At 41.3% G+C, this 18,143-nt stretch overlaps 2 protein-coding genes across 2 annotated transcripts; one reads left to right on the top strand and one right to left on the bottom strand.

Annotated features, from left to right (window-relative positions):
- The first annotated feature begins 46 nt into the window (after positions 1–46).
- Positions 47–5,751, top strand: LOC143013355 (solute carrier family 26 member 9-like). Its single transcript, XM_076166945.1, has 21 exons — positions 47–124; positions 860–993; positions 1,180–1,319; positions 1,452–1,562; positions 1,713–1,888; positions 1,972–2,136; positions 2,231–2,383; positions 2,523–2,605; positions 2,686–2,833; positions 2,914–3,027; positions 3,140–3,217; positions 3,307–3,402; positions 3,481–3,587; positions 3,687–3,756; positions 3,845–3,937; positions 4,015–4,155; positions 4,246–4,497; positions 4,595–4,649; positions 4,804–4,946; positions 5,183–5,242; positions 5,345–5,751. Exons 2-21 carry the CDS (start codon positions 869–871, stop codon positions 5,354–5,356), a joined length of 2,322 nt encoding a protein of 773 aa, XP_076023060.1. The 5' UTR covers positions 47–124; positions 860–868; the 3' UTR covers positions 5,357–5,751.
- Positions 5,752–9,822: 4,071 nt separating this feature from the next.
- tmdd1 (transmembrane and death domain 1) lies at positions 9,823–14,814 on the bottom strand. Its single transcript, XM_076166168.1, has 6 exons — positions 14,257–14,814; positions 13,465–13,584; positions 12,446–12,595; positions 11,714–11,871; positions 10,216–10,337; positions 9,823–10,061 (listed from the first exon to the last, which is right to left on the bottom strand). Exons 1-5 carry the CDS (start codon positions 14,393–14,395, stop codon positions 10,260–10,262), a joined length of 645 nt encoding a protein of 214 aa, XP_076022283.1. The 5' UTR covers positions 14,396–14,814; the 3' UTR covers positions 9,823–10,061; positions 10,216–10,259.
- Between the last annotated feature and the right edge of the window lie 3,329 nt (positions 14,815–18,143).

The following is an 18,143-nucleotide window of genomic DNA, read 5'->3' as shown; positions in this document are numbered from 1 at the left end:
GGTTTCCATTTCCAAAGTTTGTCATCTTTAAGCTCCGCCCAGAAGGTTTAGATGGCCTTGAGCCTCTCTTCGGACTCAAAGCAGGTTGTGCACTCATCAGAGCAAGACATTTTCCTTCGCTAAGGTATAGTACTGTGCTTTCAGACTGTTTATGCTGTTAACATTGTCATTATGCAGGATTAATTGGAGCTTTTTAAACATGATTTGAACATTACCTCAACTGAATTTATTTTGGGGTTATGAAGCCTATGCAAGCCTTTGAAGTCTGAAAACATTTGACACTTTTATCAATAAAGCTTCAATCCGTGAGATGGATGTACACAGGTTAATGTAAGATAAGAGCGTTTTGGTTATTATACATTGTTCAATGTGACAGCATTCACTCTAACTGCTCGAAGGTAAAACCAACAGCACTTCTGAAACATTTTTAACCCTCTGTGCCCTCGTTAACGTTAATTTTGTGTTTTAAAACCATCAACCAAGCAGTGTAGGATCCTTTAACGGCATTTAAGATGACATTTGAGTGTCTCATACTATTCAGAATACAGGATGGAGGAGGATTAAGTGTGAACATATGCAAACAAACATTATTTACCTGGTGTAAATAAGTACCAGTCCACTGACCTGACAGGTCCTTCAAGGTTAGATTAGCTCTCCTTGGTTCTATGGACTTCATTTACTACTATACTATACTGTATATTTTCCAGATTTATGTAAAATCTAAGAGATATGAAAATTGTGCTGAAACTCAATGACAACTAAATGTTTTGTAGAGTATTGTGTTTTTAGGGTTGAGTTTAAATCGTTTGTGTTACCTGTCAAAGAGAACGTTCCTCATGTGTAAATAAATCTGTGAAAGGTCGTAGCCATGGAGAAGGACCGCCCACGTTATCTGATTGACAGGCCCGCATATAACCTCCCAGACTTTAACAGAGAGTTTGACAAGAAGAACCGACAGTTCCCTATTGGAGATAAAGTGAAGAAAGTATTCAGGTACAGAATTACAACCGCAACCTTATGCAGTCACAATCAAAACAGTCTCTGCCTATTACACAAAGTCTTCCTCTGACAATCGTGGTGTTGGGATAAAAACAGAGGGCCTGGCAGATAATACAAAGTTTGGACGTGTGTTAGGGTAACAGCAAGAAACCTGAGCTCTCCTCTGCCTGTTTCCCTCAGATGCTCCGTGCCCAGATTGAAGGGCTTGTTAGTCCGGCACCTGCCTGTACTGAGTTGGCTTCCCAAGTACAAAGTGAAAGAAAATATTTTGTGTGATGTCGTCAGTGGAGTCAGTGCCGGCACCATTCAGGTTCCCCAGGGTCAGGCTGTGCTTTCTTCTTGTCTTTAACTAAAGCTACCTGCTGCCACATGTCAACTCTAAGTTAAAACAGCCAGATTTTTCTTACAAACCATTTTTTTCTTCTATATTTAATAATGACTCTTCTTTTCAGGCATGGCATTTGCCCTGCTGGCAAACCTCCCCCCTGTCAATGGTCTCTATTCCTCTTTCTTCCCGCTCATTCCCTACTTCTTCATGGGCACTGCTCACCAGATGGTCCCAGGTAAATTAGAATGATTTATGTGCACCGATTTCGTGTGATGACAGTGATAAGTTGCTACACCTGCACAGTGCAGATCGCTGCACTCTGCTTGACTCTGCCCAGTTTGCAGTATAGCAAAGAAAAGTGTTGCATGCTGTTTTCTGTGTCCAGGTACTTTTGCTGTTCTCAGCATAATGGTGGGAATGGTGTGTCTCAGACTGGCACCAGAATCCCAGTTCAGTCATTTCAATACCACCCTGAATACTACAGTAGTGGACATAGAAAGGATGAATGAAGTACGTCTGGGCATATCTGGAACCCTTGCCTGCCTCACTGCCATCATACAGGTACTAACATAAAATCAAGGAAACTTTGAATGCCATTGTCTTACTCTGCATAAAGGTAGTATTGATCATTTATATATTTGTAGATTGGCCTTGGACTCATGCAATTTGGGTTTGTCGCCATTTATCTGTCGGAATCCTTCATCAGAGGCTTCATGACTGCTGCTGGATTACAGATCCTCATCTCAGTGCTCAAGTACATCTTTGGCATTATAGTGCAACCTTACAGCGGCCCCTTGGCGATAATATATGTAAGTGGCTCTTTCATTTTGTATTGAAAAATGTGCAGCAGCAGTTACGCATATAGGACTCAAAGTAAAGCAGTTTTTGATTTCTTTGTCCCAGACTCTTGTAGACATTTGTCGTGGCCTCCCTCAGACTAACATTGCATCGTTAGTATTTGCTCTGGTCAGCAGTGCAGCTCTGATTCTAGTGAAGGAGCTGAGTGCACGCTACCGCCACAAGCTGCCCTTCCCAGTACCCATGGAAATCGTCGTTGTAAGTATTTCATACATTGAAATTCACTTTATTCCTGCCATTACTAAATTTGATAGCTGTTGCTTTTTCTGTATAAGCTGTGGGATACATGTTTAAAGTTTAGCAGAGGTGATTGATTGACGGCATTTTTTTTCCATAGGTAGTGGTGGCCACAGCCATCTCAGGTCCACTGCATCTTCCCGAGCGCTATCACATGGACATAGTGGGAGAAATTGCTTTGGGGTAAAGTATAAATCTGCATACATAAGAGTTCTTCCATAGATATAAATAAAGAGCTTACAATTCAAGTTTTCAATTGCTAGGTTTCCAACACCGATCCTGCCGACAGTGAGTGATTGGGATGACATGTTGAGCACAGCCTTTTCCTTAGCAATAGTGGGGTATGTCATCAACCTGGCTATGGGCAGGACGCTGGCAGCCAAGCATGGCTACGATGTGGATCCCAACCAGGTAGAAAATGAAAAGTGAATGTCTTTTAACAATTCAATCGCTGCGTGTGCTCTCAACATAAGATGCACATTCTCCTTCAGGAAATGTTGGCTCTTGGCTGCAGCAACTTCCTTGGGTCCTTCTTTAAAATCCATGCCATTTGCTGTGCCCTGTCTGTAACTTTGGCTGTGGACAATGCTGGGGGGACATCACAGGTTTGTGCTGTGCTTCTGGTCAAGCCTTATGGAGATAAATAGCAATGCTACTACAAGAAAGTCACACCACAACCCACTAACTACTGCTCTTCTTGTTTCTCCTCTCTCATAGTTTGCCAGCTTCTGTGTCATGTTGGTTGTAATGGTAACCATGTTAGCCTTGGGAGCCTTCCTGAAACCACTGCCAAAAGTAGCTGGACATGTGCATTGCAAAATAATATGGAGAGAAGTAAACTAAATTCTTGGTAAGTAATATATATTCTTGGCATGTTTCTCCAGTCAGTGCTGGGAGCCCTGATTGCTGTCAACCTGAAGAACACACTGCTACAGCTCTCTGACCCCTATTACTTATGGAAGAAGAGCAAATTGGACTGTGTAAGTCAGAACCATGCCTCACGTGCAATATTGTAGCCTAACGCAATTTAACCTCATCATCTCCTCTCTCTTGCCTAGTGTGTGTGGGTTGTGTCCTTCTTGGCCACATTCTTCTTAAGCTTGCCGTATGGGGTAGCCGTCGGAGTGGCTTTTTCCATCCTAGTGGTCATATTCAAGACACAATTGTAAGCCAGCTGCATGTTGTCATTGACACAAAACAGCAAGATGTACTCACTATATACTGGTATGGACACATTGTAACAGCACTGTGTGTTCCTTTGTAGTCGTAATGGTTCTGCAATGGTTCAGATCATGGATACAGATATCTACAAAAACCCCAAAGTGTACAGTAAGGTATAGAAATGACTTGTATGTGTAAAGTTTTATTGTCGCACCTAATCTAAAGGGAGTTGTTGCTGATTGTTTTGTTTTAACTCTACAGTTGATGTCGATACAAGGGGTGAAAATAGTGAACTACTGCTCACCGCTCTATTTTGCAAACGCTGAAATATTCCGTCAGAAGGTCATCAAAAAGGTAAAGTGACCTCTTTTGCCACCTTTGTTTGAATTAGCACAGTGTGTGAGTGTTTGCCTATCCGTGTTTGAGTCTAGACAGGACTGGACCCTGGCAAACTTATCCTGGCAAGGCGTAAGTTTTTGAAGAAAGTGCAGAAGGAAAAAGAGAAGGAGGAGAAGAAAGACAAGGAGCCAAGAAGAAGGACACTCAGTGCTTTGGTAACCAGGAAACCTCAGGTGGGATCAAGTACCGATGCGCAGCTATTCACCGCATACACCCCATGACCTTTTCTACACCACTTCTGTATGTACTTCCTCAAAATCTAGACCGTATCACAGCTTGAGCTGCAGAATGACTTTGACATGAACGACGGCAGTGCCAGCACACCTGAACCTCCTACCAGCTATGTCAACTTCCATTGTGGTGACATTGAGCTAGACGAGCAGGCGCCCGACCAAGAGCCAGCCACTCTCTCTGCTGCCACACTGGAGTCTCAGCCCGTGCCCTTCCACACACTCATCCTGGACTTGGCAGGGGTTTGTTTCATAGACCTAATGGGCATTAAAGTACTGATGAAGGTGGGACACTCAATTTATATTTAGGAATGGATTTCAATGTATGCAGTCATAGCACAGATTTCAACAAGTTCAACTTCTTTCTCCTCCTTTCTCACAGATGAACTCAAGCTATGAGATGCTCAGCATTAAATTGTACCTGGCAAATGTTCAAGGTAAATTGTTATGGGCCATACTATGTGCCAATTCCAGGGATGACCAGTGTTGGCCTCGGGTTATTTGAACAATGATATGTGCAAGTCAGGAGCTTCACCGCATGCTGTGCATTCGCAAATATCTTCAAGATATTTGTCGTTTTTCCACCTGCAGCCCAGGTGTACGAGGAACTGGAGGTAGGCGGAGCGTTTGATAAAGGAAGCATTTCTCGCAGTAACCTCTTCCTTTCCGTCCACGATGCCGTTCTGTTTGCTCAGCAGACCTCCGCAGACGACTCCGGGGGACTCTCTACAAAAGTACACGACCCTTTATCATGCAAATCGTTCACATAACACCATACACACATACCTGAGTTTGTAAGCTTAGGGTTAGAGGCAGAGATTAAGAAGTAGAGGAAACAATATGGATTTTCAGAGTAATAAATTCTGGGCTGTCAGTCCATACTTCCTCTTAAATTTATTGCAATTTATGTATCGTTTAACTGAACTCACACGTGCCAGTCTGACTTGAGATGTCTCTGTGTTGGCTACAGACAGAGACAGAGAATCAGGAGATTTCCTTTAACATTAATGAAGAGGTGGATCTGGAGCAAGTAAGCACTTTCTCCTTTCTTTTAAGTCATACAAAGAGAACATGTTGATGTATTTATCTTGAAGCCACTATTCTGTATCTAAGAGCAGTTTTGTTTTTACAGGAAATGTTTTGAGCCCAGATATTCATCATGAAAATGAAATGAAGATATGCTGAGAATGCTGAAGAGGCCCTCTGTAAAATATGCAAACAACATTTTTCACTGTCACTTATGGAAATTTACTGTTGCTTAACTACATTGTCTGCCTGATTGAGCTTATTTTAACTGACAATCAGTTATCCTAATAAAAACGATTTGCTTTGTTTGATCACAGTCGTCAGTACATAACTCCACCGACAGGGGGCAGTGTTAAACTGCACAACAGACCCCAGCACCACCTTCAGGTTATAGTCTGGAGCAGATAATGAGGGGAACTCTGAGGCAGTTTTCCTGTCACTCACAATAACTGTTGGGTGAACCTGCTGACTGCGCAGACATACAGAAGTGCTTCTGTAATTAACCGAGAGTGTGCATGGCCACAGCTGTGAGCCGCAGCCAGCTGAGCAGTCTGGCTGAGCCCCCGTGGAGGCAGGAGTCTGGGAAAGGCCACACAGAAATGAAGCGAGGAGTACACAGCATCAGCACTTTCAAATGGCTTTGTTGTCTTGCAAAATCTATTCCACAGATCACAATTATCCCTTCCTTTTAGATGGGTAGGTTGGAGATTTCCATTTAATTCAGATCATTATTATATAGACAAGCACAAACACAAATAACATATAATCCAGTGACTCTGGTGTGACGATAACAAAGGGAAATAATGTGGGCCAACTAACTTGCATTTGTGTGGCAGGTGCTGTAAAGCCTGTGGTGTCCAGCTCAGCAGCAGGCTCACAGTTTGGGTTTGAACGGCTTCATGAAGATATTAAGAAATCATTCTAAAACACTGTGGCACACATCTGCTCCTCGGCTCTCCTTCCTCTTTGCAGCAAAATTGGCACAGCAAGTGATTACAAGCTTTCTATAGCCATCAGCTTTAATTTGGAGCTCTGGGAAACTCTTGTATCTCCTTTAGTGTGTGTTTTTAGTGTGTGTGTCTATGTATTTCATCACCTGCAGCTGTTGACCATGTCCTTTCTGTTATCAGACCTCCTGTAGCAGCCCTGTTTTTGGTACTTGGTCTTTAGATGTAAATTGGAGTATATTTCTCACTGTAAGACGGTGATTTGAAGAACACTCACTTAGTGTTGCAGATTGAATCAAGAATTTAGTATTTAAATAAATGTCACTGTCCTGCTTGTACAAAAAAAAATTGAATATTAAGAGAAGATAGCGTTATCGTCAAAGAACAAAAAGTAATTGGAAATGTCTTCTTGCTTTTGGCGCAGTAGGTGGCGTTCTTGGGGTTCAGTGCTGTGGTGTATTTTGCTGTGATCTAGCATCTCAATAAGAACGTATATTCATTCCACTAGGGAAGGCCGTACAGCTGACAATGGACAAAGGAGAAGTTAACCTCAGGCCAGTCTAAACCGGACAAGTGTCTCTCACAAGCGTTCCATGGTGCTTGTTATGATGCTGTACTTTGTATAATAAAACCTTATTGTACAAGCAAAGACAGTGTCAGCGGAGATCCTTCCTTCCTTCATCTTCACATCATCGCAACGCAAGATAACACTAAAGTGCCTTGCTCAAGGGCACTATAAATGTAAAAATGAAACACCCTACAGTTGCATCTCTATCTCTGTCCATCCTGCACGAGTTACATTGAAATTAAGTTCTGCTGCTCTTATTATTCATTTGATAGCTTTATATTGAGTTTTTTTGTGTGTGATATTGATCCATTTAATAAATCCTTATCAGCAATGCTATACGTAAAAACATACCAGTCTTTCTAAAGGTCAAATGATTACACTCGATTGTGAAATGATTCTGGCTAAATCCATTTTCTATTATAATGGACTCTTGAATCCTAATCCCTGTAATTGCAAGTTCACAGAGAAATTAATTTAGCACCCGTTGCACATTCATTGATCATTATGGTTTAATCAACAAGGTCCCTTTTTGGAATCTGAGTTGCAGGGATTTTGGGTATTATTTTTCTTTACTCGCCCAGTGGTTTCACCATTGCAACTAATTTCATAGAGTCAGCTGCTAGCTCTTTGCCGAGTCATGGGATCTTGTCATTTAGCTCTTGCCAACTTAATGGGCATCGTCTTTGGACAATATTAAGCTCTAACATTTCAAAATCAAGACTTGGAGATCTTAACTAAGAAGACAGGATGTCAAATTAATTGCACAGACAGTTCTCGGTTTATAAGAGTTCAAGTTATCTCAAGGATTTAAGATGACACAGCACCGAAATCAACCTCTGGAAATTTAAATAAGGACCATCAGACATTAATCAAGCGACAGCAGTTGGTGATTTGCATATGCATTCCATAGGGCAGCTTAGATCTATTCTGCTTCATTAACAAAGCGGTTTGCATCCAGGGAATCATAAATCTTGATTGTGCAATTTCAGCAAAATGTATTGCCTTGGAACAGGGTGTGTTTACAAAGCTGCTGAGGACAAATCTGACTGCTGATAGGTGATATTAATTAATGCTGCACATTGTCTCATTCCAGTAGTTCAACCGCGATTAAACGCACCAACAATGGAGCATTCTCTGATGATTAATTAAGCCATACAATTATTGAGCCTGCCACTGACAGGAGGATGGTTAATTATTTAAAGCCATATCAAGCCACATCCAAATATGAGATGCAAAATACTGTTTAAACTGCCTGACATTTTCATTTTTCTCTTTTGTAACCTGTGCACATGCTAATTTTATTAGCTTGCAGTGAAATCAATTCAAAAATACATCCACCTGTATAAAACGATAATGATAGAACAATCTATTTTGATCCAAATCACTAATAGAGGAGTTTTGACGTTGTAACTACAGAAATTGTTTAATTGTATATTTAAATTCCAAACCTGAGACCTGAACATAAAGCAATTTCAAATAAATAGTGCTAATAATACGAGATGTGTGGATATCATGTTAGGCAGATATGCAGTCGCGTCATCCGTACAGCATTTTATCATCCTACGGACTCATTACAGAGAGAGCGGCATGTGCTGTTTGCCCTCTGGTCTTGTTATTGGATAAAAACCAGTGTGGTGACCATAGATACCACTGCTCCTCACTGAGCCGTTCGCTATCAGTGGAGACATTAAGAAAGACAACACAATACAACACAGTGTGGCGCATCACTAAGGGAACTCATTAGGACACAACAGCATGGGAAGAAACCACATGATGCTTTGCAACATGTTAGAGGTGTTGTGAGTATTATCACACACTAATAATTAGCTTTTGCACGATGACTTTGCATGATGACTTCATTACTTTTAGGCATCTCGCCTGACAAACTCGCAGATTAAAGCGAACCCAGCCAAGGAGAATCTTAGCTTTGAACCGGTCAGTAGGGGGAGTACAGTTCAAATTTTTATACTGAGTTTAAACAAAATCCAAAATAGATGAAATGATTTGGATGCATGAAGTATCTACATGCATACAGGTCCCTAAGACATCCTGCAGCACTGTCAGCCATTTACCATGTTTAACCTTATGAGACATTTAACTGAGACAGCAGCAATGCCTGATGATTCAACATGTCTGATTGCATAAAGCAGATGTCTAACTGCACCACATTATGATCGTCTACTCACCTCAGCCTTTCATTTCAAGTGAGTACAACTGCAACGCTTCAAGCTATAATTACATCACAGCTGCTCTTGGAGGGAGAGTCTTTATAGAAAGTTCAGACTAAATATATGTTACAAAATGAATTTGTTGCAACAGAAATAATTGTGGTTGTTTATATTCTGCAAGCATTTGCCCCAAACCAAGAACAACAAAAAAAGAACAACAAAAACAATGACTCTAACAGTAAATAATATGTGCTACCACTCTATGAAAATGATAGATTACTGTTCATTGTACTTGAGGCTTTACAAAATACTCACAAGTAGAGAAACTAAATTGAACTCAAATAGAACAATGAAATAGTCTGCTGTAATTACTCATCATAACCACAGGATGGCACTGTGTCTTTATCTGTAAACCCATCGAGCTGCTCATTTCTCATCAGCAGCAAGAACTTTGAAGAAGTCTCAGATTCCCCAAAGGAAGCCATGAAAGACGAAGTTGTGAAAGCTAGAGTTGAGCCTATTAAACAAAGTATGAGCTGAAAAGCGCTGCAGTTGTGATCTTGTTTTCTGTGATCCATATGTATTGAGCAAAGGGAGACTGATGGCTGAATGTGGACTGCAGCACCTCTGTTGCTCTGTAGATGAATGAAGATGCAAATAGAGGGAGTGGTAAGTTAAAGCCTTGGGTGACACTAAACACACCCCAGAGGCCACAGTGCAGAACGCTCAGCGTCAGCACATCAAGGACACAGCCGCTCTGTCTGAGCGTCCCCTCGGCACGCATCACGTCCCGTCCATCCACATTTTATCCAGACAAACACTTGACTCCTTATGCTGAGCTGAGCCAATGACAAGAGACAGATGTGCTCTCCTCAGAGAATCTAGTTTAATAAGCCGCTGCTCCACCAACTATTAAATAACAAAAAAGAAACCACAAGAATAACAAAGAAAAAAAACTATTTTACATGAGAATGGATGTGCCTCGAAACCGTCCCCTCGCACATTTGGCTCTGCCTTGGCTGTAAATGTCAATTTCATGTCAGATTCTTCCTCTATTCATCCATGACGTCTGTGATTGCTTCATCCTTTTGCATAAGAATGGCGAGAAATGAAGGTTGGCCTCTTCTGCCGCTCAGATGCCTGTAAACGTAATGCATTTTAAAGGGCCAGGCTGCAGACAAACATGTGACCAGGCTCGCCTTTTGTAGATAATGAAATTGTGCAATGTACTGTGTATCTTAAAAGCCGAGCAGAGCGCCATAGCAGGCCCGAGGTGTTTCGATCACCTACTTACTCTTTTTTCACTAAGAGCAGCTTCCTGGTGGGACCTGGCTCGTACTATAGAGTGTCTACCATGACACAGACCCTGTTTGCCGCGTTGTCTTCAGGCATACAGCACTGCGGCTTTCTTCTGCACTGGTTATAGAAACACAGTTGAGCGCTCAGCAGGGGAAATTGTCATTGTCAGCACCTACAGGATCTCAAGGACCAGTAAGGAAAAACTGAAGTACTGTCATAAATAAACCAATAGAATGTCACTACTTTTAGTTCCCATGAAGCCAAAATATACTTTAATTTAACCCATTTTTGTACTCAAATGATAACGCGAATAAATAAATAATATAACTAATGTAATTATTGTGAGTATGAAGAGCACATGTATCTTGCCCTTTTGGCCTTTTTGTGTGTGTGTTTGCACGTACGGGTCTCTCTGCTCGGCACTATAATTTGTTTAAATGTTGATTTATGAAGTAATTGTCTGTAATTGCTGTTTAGCGCCACTGTTAATCCAAGCTGTCTGCCTCCTGAAGCACTTTAGGCCAGATTTGTATAATGAAGTAATTAGTTCATTTAAGACGACGAAAGTATGGATTTCGCACAAAACTGGCAAGAAGAAGCTAGAAGGTATTGCGGTGGCGTAAGGATATTTTCTGTCTTGCTGTTATAAAACTGTCTAGGCAGAGTAGGTTAAAATTTCCTTGATATGAGCAAACTATAACTGGATTTTTATTTCTTAATTAAATGTTTGTGCATGTCATCAAGGTTAATTCAAATCTTTCAAAAGGAAATGCATTCTATTCTTCCTCGGTGCCAGATTCTGGACCAAGCAACTCACTTCTCTGCTCCATTATATCTATCAACTTATTTTGGTTTGTTAACAATCCTCACTTTTTCACGCCTTCCAAAATATAGCTTCATATTTTATTTACTTCCTGTCATCTGCCAAAAGCTGCCATTACAACCAATAGTGCTCTATTGTGTGGAAGCATTGTCATTGTTATTAGTCTTTTTGGATTGCCTGTGGAGGAATCGGCAGGCTCCAGGGAAACAGGCGCCAGGCGGGATAATTAGTCGTTCTTCGATGCCAGACGGGCACATTGCCGTCACTTGGAGGGGAAATGGAAAGTGGCATCAGTATCACAGTAACACCGGAACAACCTTTGGTGTGAGGGCTGGGTTCCAGCGCATCTGTCACACCACTAGTCAGCCACCCACTGGCAATGCAATAACGCTTACCACTTTAGCAATACACAGCAGGGATAATTACTTTATCTGAAATGGCATTATTCTTGTCATTTTTTTGTCATAATTAGGTTTGTTGCGGGGAATCTAGATTGAGCTACTAAATTGGTTTTGCTGATCATTATGGACAAAACTATTTACCATGTTAAGGAATAGAAAGAGCACAGCATTTTATTCAGTCAGTCAAGTCTCAGATATTACATCTTCGAACAAGCCGTGACCTTGTGGCCAGAGCTAGCGGTAACTCAGGGGAGAGCTGATCGGCTTACGTAGATGAAGACAGAGACGACTGCAACGAGGGTGGTAAAAAATCCCACCAGCAAACCGTAGAGCAGCGGCAAAACTACATCGAGCGGCCCCTTCTGGTAGGGTGGAACAGGGGACCGCACCACGATCAGATCCAGGTCACGCCATGTCAGATCCCTGACTGAAACAGGCACACACAGAGCACAAAGACGGTCACACCTAGTATCTCAGAGGACTGCTGGAGTATTTCTGTTAAGCTTTAACTTGAATGAAGCTCTCTGTAGACCGTGGCAAGAAATGGACAGGTGATAATTACATCACGGAGCCCTGGGAAATATTCCTCATACAGTGAGGGAGTGTTGATGTTGAGAAGTAATGAGTTGGAAGCATGCCCACGGCCACCAAATCTAATCTGGCATCTCATCTAAACACTTAATAGATTTATGCTTGAGTGAAACGTTATATCATTTGTCATCGAGACAGTCTCCAAAGGGATAACCCAAAAACAATGCTGTTGACATCCATAACCCATGTTTTCTGATCCAAAATATTAAGACAAATCCAACGGGGGAAGGCGGATTTGAGTTTACATTCTGGACTATCAAATTAGTTCATTAGAAGTACTTCAAAATGTTACTTTTACTGAGGAAACATTCTCAATTAATGTCCACCTCTGGATAATACACATATCAAGGTTCTCCATCACTAACAAGCACTGCATGGACCCAGAGGAGACTTCAGTAGAACACTTGTACCTTTTCTTGAACTGCCCTTCTGCTTCCCTTGTGGCTTCTTTTTCTCCCCTTGGACTTTTGGCAAGTTTAAAGAGCTGACAAACTTGTGATAGCCTTCAACATATCGCTGCAGTTTTAAGACTTTGTCCTGGTTGATGTTCTTTCCCACTTCTGTGAAAAACACAGCACAGGGGCGATTGTTAGTTCCAATGCCAAAATCGTATGTATTTCATTTTACGAGAGGTTGTAAAAGTGTAGTTTAATTGTTGTTTTCTTGCCGAGGGCCTGCCCTGAACATAATTAGTTCTAGTTGTAGGAGACCAACTACTGCCCTTTGGTACAGAATGAAACAACACGAGCCATTCAAGTTTCAGTATATGAACACATCTCTTCAAAACTGCTGTCAAGTGAAGGATAATTGTCATACACACACACACACACACACACACACATGCATCCACACACCCCTTATCATGAAAGCAATTACCCACCCCCCTCCAATGTATGATAACTCATCCCTTCCCATCCTCTTTTTCTTACTCCAATGCTGCTGATGAAAGGAGCAGATGGTTTGTACCGAGGCTGGTGTCAGCTCCACTGAGTCCTCTGTCAGATTATTTACACCTCCTCCTATCCAACGCCACTCAGCTGTGAGTTCTGTGCACGCTGGACTGCGATATACGTGCCAGAGACTGGCAGCGTGCAAAGTATGCCACTTTTCAAGTTCCAATTAAAACCAATCTCAAAATAATGAAGCAATTATGTGCTGGTGTTGAAGTTTGAAGAGGCCTTCTTGACCGAAATAAACCAATTTTGAAAATATACCCAAAAGAGGCTTTGTTCCAATTTCCTTTTGTCGAGGGACTCTGTTCGAACTGCTCATGAGATTTGTTGCAATCAACAACACTATCCAGTATGTAGAAAGTGAACCATTTCAATTTGAGACTCATTAAATTTGCAGCACCAAAGTGTTTAAATAGTTAAAGGTATCCCACACATTTAGTGTTTGTCACTCTTAGGGTTTTGTATTTGCTTCTCACCGCGGGCAATGTCTCCTCTGTTGATGCTCCGTAAGGCCCGAGTAAGCCTGTCGAAGTACATCTGCTTGCCGTTGTCCTGCACCCAATTTTTCAGGTCTTTTATGCACGTATTGTTCTTAGCTAGTGAAGACAAAACATAAGGCCATCAGACAGACAGGTTACAACCAGACACCCCCCACCCCAACACTAAGCCGGATGTGTGAGAAAACAGAAAGGTCTCATGCGCTTTGCTCTTTCCCTGTGAAATCCTTCATTTCTGCCATGGTACAGATGATCCTATACTTGCTCTTTCTCATAATATTTACACCTGCAATGTCTTAACTTTAAATGGATTCACAAATAGAAAAGAAAGTAATTATAATGTCTTGGGATAGTAAAAGATAGAAAAAGTACAAATGTTACAAAAAAGAGAAAGAAATTTGTAATGATACTTTACTCTCAATACTACTCACTACTACAGTAGAATTATTATCCACTACTTAAATTAGGCAAAGCTAAATGACTTATTTGACATTTTTGACATTTTCACATTTACTTTAAAGTTTAGGATGCATGATTGTTTACCTACAAGCTGGGATCACTTTAATGCTTCACTCAGTGTTCAGTGTTTCAGAACGGAGGCCGATCCTGGCACCTGGTGCAAGTTTTGGCTTTCACAGAACATCCACTTTATATTTGCTTGCCTAAGAAATGCGTTCGATGCTAAACTCCTACTTGTGTCCCCTCATGTGTACTTTAGGTTTCTGTCCTCTGATGAGACAAATGTCCAGGATGAGATGCTCGAGCACGTACCAGGAATACGAGCGCTGGCCCTTTTGACTCGGGTTGGTTCTTTCTCTTGCGGTGACAAATTCTTAATCCTTTCGATGATGTTCTTCTCCGGCTGCTTCAGGACCTTCAGAAGCTTCTTGCACTGTTTAGGTGTCAGCATCTTAACTAACCGCCCCAGCTGATAGACACTGACGTTCTCATTCACTGTACAGCCAGAACAGAAAAGAGTGAAAATGGTGTTGATACATAGCTAGTTCTAGAACATCAGCTAAGCCAAATGGACTGATAGCTGGTATTCAAATGTCAAACATGGACGTGAACCATCACTATCAATTCTAGTTAGCATAGCGCAAAAACGTGTGCTGACAGGGCTCGACACCACTGCAGAATATGTGCTATTAATTACCAAGTGCTGCGTGTGTGGTGTGAAACTCCAATATTACCTTTCTCAACTGCAGAAAATAGAAACCGAATAACAACATTTCAAAATACAGAACAGAGCAACCGGCACATTCAGGCTTTTTCAGGTGAATCCTCATTAGCATTTATGCTGATGACTAAACTACAGCTGCTGTGGGAACTTTAGCTCTCACCTGTGTCCTCGCTGACAGTTGAACTCAGAAATACAGCGAGGAAGAGGAGCAACTTCCAGACACTCATGTCAGCTGAAGTTGCACAGACTAAAATATGTGTGGCACACAATCCAGGCAGCTGCAAACAAGGCAAGTTACCTTTCAGATCCTGTTACCATGAAGGCAAGGCAACACTTTGAGGTGGAAAATCCAATAAAGATGCAAAATAAATCTATGTCATTAGTATTATTGGAAGAACTTTATGCACAAGTATGACATCATTGTTGTGGCTTTGTTAGTTTGGTTGATGTCAATGTTGTTACTCTGTCAGTTTGATGACATCATATTTTGAAGTCACACATTGTGGGAAGCAACATCAGAAACTTGACCGTATGTTTGACATTGTAATTTTGTGTTGTATGATGAAACGTTGAAAAGAAAATGTAACTTGTCCCGCCATAAGAAACACTTGCTAGATTTACCCCAAGAAGTGATACATGTACAGTGAAGTGAAACAACTGCCATTACATGTACTAATATGGTTTCATGTACTTAATGTTAAGAAGAAAGGCCCAAAATATGACCCTGCTGCAGTGACTTTGCTGTGTTGATATTGTGTGGCATTTTAAGTACAAAGTTCCAGAGTCCCAGATAAATATATAATACCAGTGACAGTATGTTTACCATTTATTTTTGATGATGTAGCAATGGTTTATGGAGAGTTTATTGAGTAATATACCTCTGCTGCACAGTAAATATAGGGTAATCTTGATATGTGAACCAGTATGACGTGTCTGTTGCTAATGTGCTTTTTTGATGACTGAATTGATTGCTGCAATGCACTTAAAAGCCTGTCACTGTAAGTGCAAGATGAGTCATTTTTTAGAGGACATACAAGCATGGGCCAGAAATGTGTTTCTTTGCACAATGGCATCGTTGTTTCCCATGTAAAACGACCTCCAATTGATTGGTGATAAAGGGAAAAGAGTTCAGTATCGCCCAGAAACCTCAAATTTTGCAAGCGAGCATCGTGAGGTAATGAAGGTTTGGAAAAGTCAAATAATCACGACTTTGTTTGTTTGTTCCTTTGATGTGTTTGTGTGCTGGAAGTAGCTGAGCTCCCTCTCTAGCAGGGATGAACATGTTTCATGGCCTTATTGTGTGGGTTACAGAGAGGGCATATTTTAAATTGTTAATAAGCTTCATTTGCCAAACTGTAAAGGCTGTTTGTGTGGGTGGAGTCTCAAATTCCCTGTATTGGCTAATGAAAAAAAAAATCATGCTCAAGGGTGAAAACCGGCAGAACTTGTGGGTGGTATAATGACTCTGTAATGACTAGATATGTGGCTCTTGTTGAAAAAAGAAACTGGGCACAAGGTCAGGAAGTTTATTTATATCATTGAGTTGCTCAGTACAGCACATTATGTATGATAATACATCCATAAAATATTCTTTGCCATATGCCCCTTAGGGAAATACAGACACATAGCACAGATATCACATATACTGTAAGATCTTGTAAATAATGTGCAAAACAAAGTCAACAATAATTCTATATAATTTCCAAATGAAGTGGATATTATGAAACAGATGGAACAAATTGCATATAGCCTCCGACTCAGGTGACTTGTGGTTTTGAAATATCCCCCATGTCTCTTACACTTCACACCACTGAAATCTGGTTAAATATAGTTACAGACTCCGGTGGAATGAAGGATAGAACACATGGGATATTCTTGCAGATGGCATTGAAAAGTCTGAAAAATATAAAGCACACATATATGTTGTAGACAAATAATGCAGTCCAGTGTAGATTTTAATCAGATAAAATGGATAAACCGAGTTTTTACCAAAAGATGCAACAGAATGACCTCCAGTGTGTTTTCTGCAGGAACACCATTAAGTTACATTATGCCACGCCTTGAGCGTCACTTTCAGTATTCTGTGCTTCAGAATGGAGGCCGACCCTGGCACCTGGTGCAAAGCGTTTGCTTGGGACTGGATGACTTGTGAGGAAAACTTCAAGGTTGAGGGGGCGACAAAAGGAGTGTATGAGGAACTGGATCCTGGCCTCTCCCAGTGCATGAGTTAGAGCCTGAGCGAGACCAGGCCTGCCCCTGCTTCTGTGGCTCCAGGCTGACATTAAAATCCCGGGCTCTGGCAGGTTATCACAGGCCCGGGCTGAGTGATTGTTTAGTCATCACTGATGCAGCCCTGCCACAGCCCTTCTCCCTGTGTTTTCCCCTCTGTCAAAAAGCCCTGCAGTCACACTCACTATCTGTCCCGCTGCCGTATAGACACACTAACACTAACTTAAAGCTGCACTGAGTCTGTCTGCCACTCATACTTTTCCCTGTGTCACATGCTTGGCCTTACACACAACTTCACACTGCTGCCACTCTGCTACACCCCTGAAATCCTTCTGGTCATTCTTTAAACCATACAATCATGAGAGGATAGAGTAATTTAACTGTATCTGCAATGTAAAACACTTGAAAATAACAGAATATTTTGATAAAGATGTAGCTACAGTGAAATCTATTGTCAAAGCTTTACAGTTACAATTTTCCTCCACATAGAAGAAAGACTTACCTGGATCAAAATGCATTACTCACCTTTTATCTTCTTTTAGTTCCTCTGTGACTATGAATGCAAACTTGGAAGGCAAACAAAGACAATGTTCAAATCAGCCATCACGAGCGACTGAAGGAACAACACCAGACTGCTCTGACTGAGTTTTTTCTCTACCTGGTGCAGGTATTGGTATTTTAGAGGAGTGTATGGACCAATGAGACGCCAGCGCTCTGAGACAGTCCGCCCCCCTCCTTGTTCTAAAGAACAGCCACACCCTGCCATGCGGTGCGGTTTTATTGCTAAGACAAAAACAACTACTAAACACCAAATCATGAATCTAAGTAAATGCAGTATTCCCACAAACCACAATAAGTAAAACCCCTAACACAACACACGCAACAGATCACCATCTTCAAAGGTTGTGAAAGAAGCCTCCGAGGAAGACAACAATTTCAAGATGAAATAAAGGCATTTCATGTTATATTCATTTAATAAGGACCTTGTGTTCATTTCAAGTATTTGATGAGTTTCTGTGCTGTAATTTGCCTGTGTTTGTCTCTTGAGGGAACTACATTCTTCATTAGGCCGTAACATTTGTGCTGCATTTGGGGCGGCTCAGACAACTATTTCTCACAGCAAAGAAAAGTTGTTAGGAATAGTGATTTGAACACTGGGAACATTCATCCCCCGAGTAACTAATTTACACACCGCCCCATCAAAATAATTCACCCGTGCGCTGGCCGTTTCACTCTTTTCTTTCCA

The sequence above is a fragment of the Genypterus blacodes genome, unplaced genomic scaffold (genome assembly GCF_046128005.1).
Source record: "Genypterus blacodes isolate CSIRO-AG114 ecotype Tasmania unplaced genomic scaffold, CSIRO-AGI_Gbla_v1 ptg000156l_1, whole genome shotgun sequence".
In the NCBI taxonomy this organism is placed as follows: Eukaryota; Metazoa; Chordata; class Actinopteri; order Ophidiiformes; family Ophidiidae; genus Genypterus; species Genypterus blacodes.
Note: the sequence above shows the minus strand (reverse complement) of the source record. Positions and strands in the feature narration are given on the sequence as shown.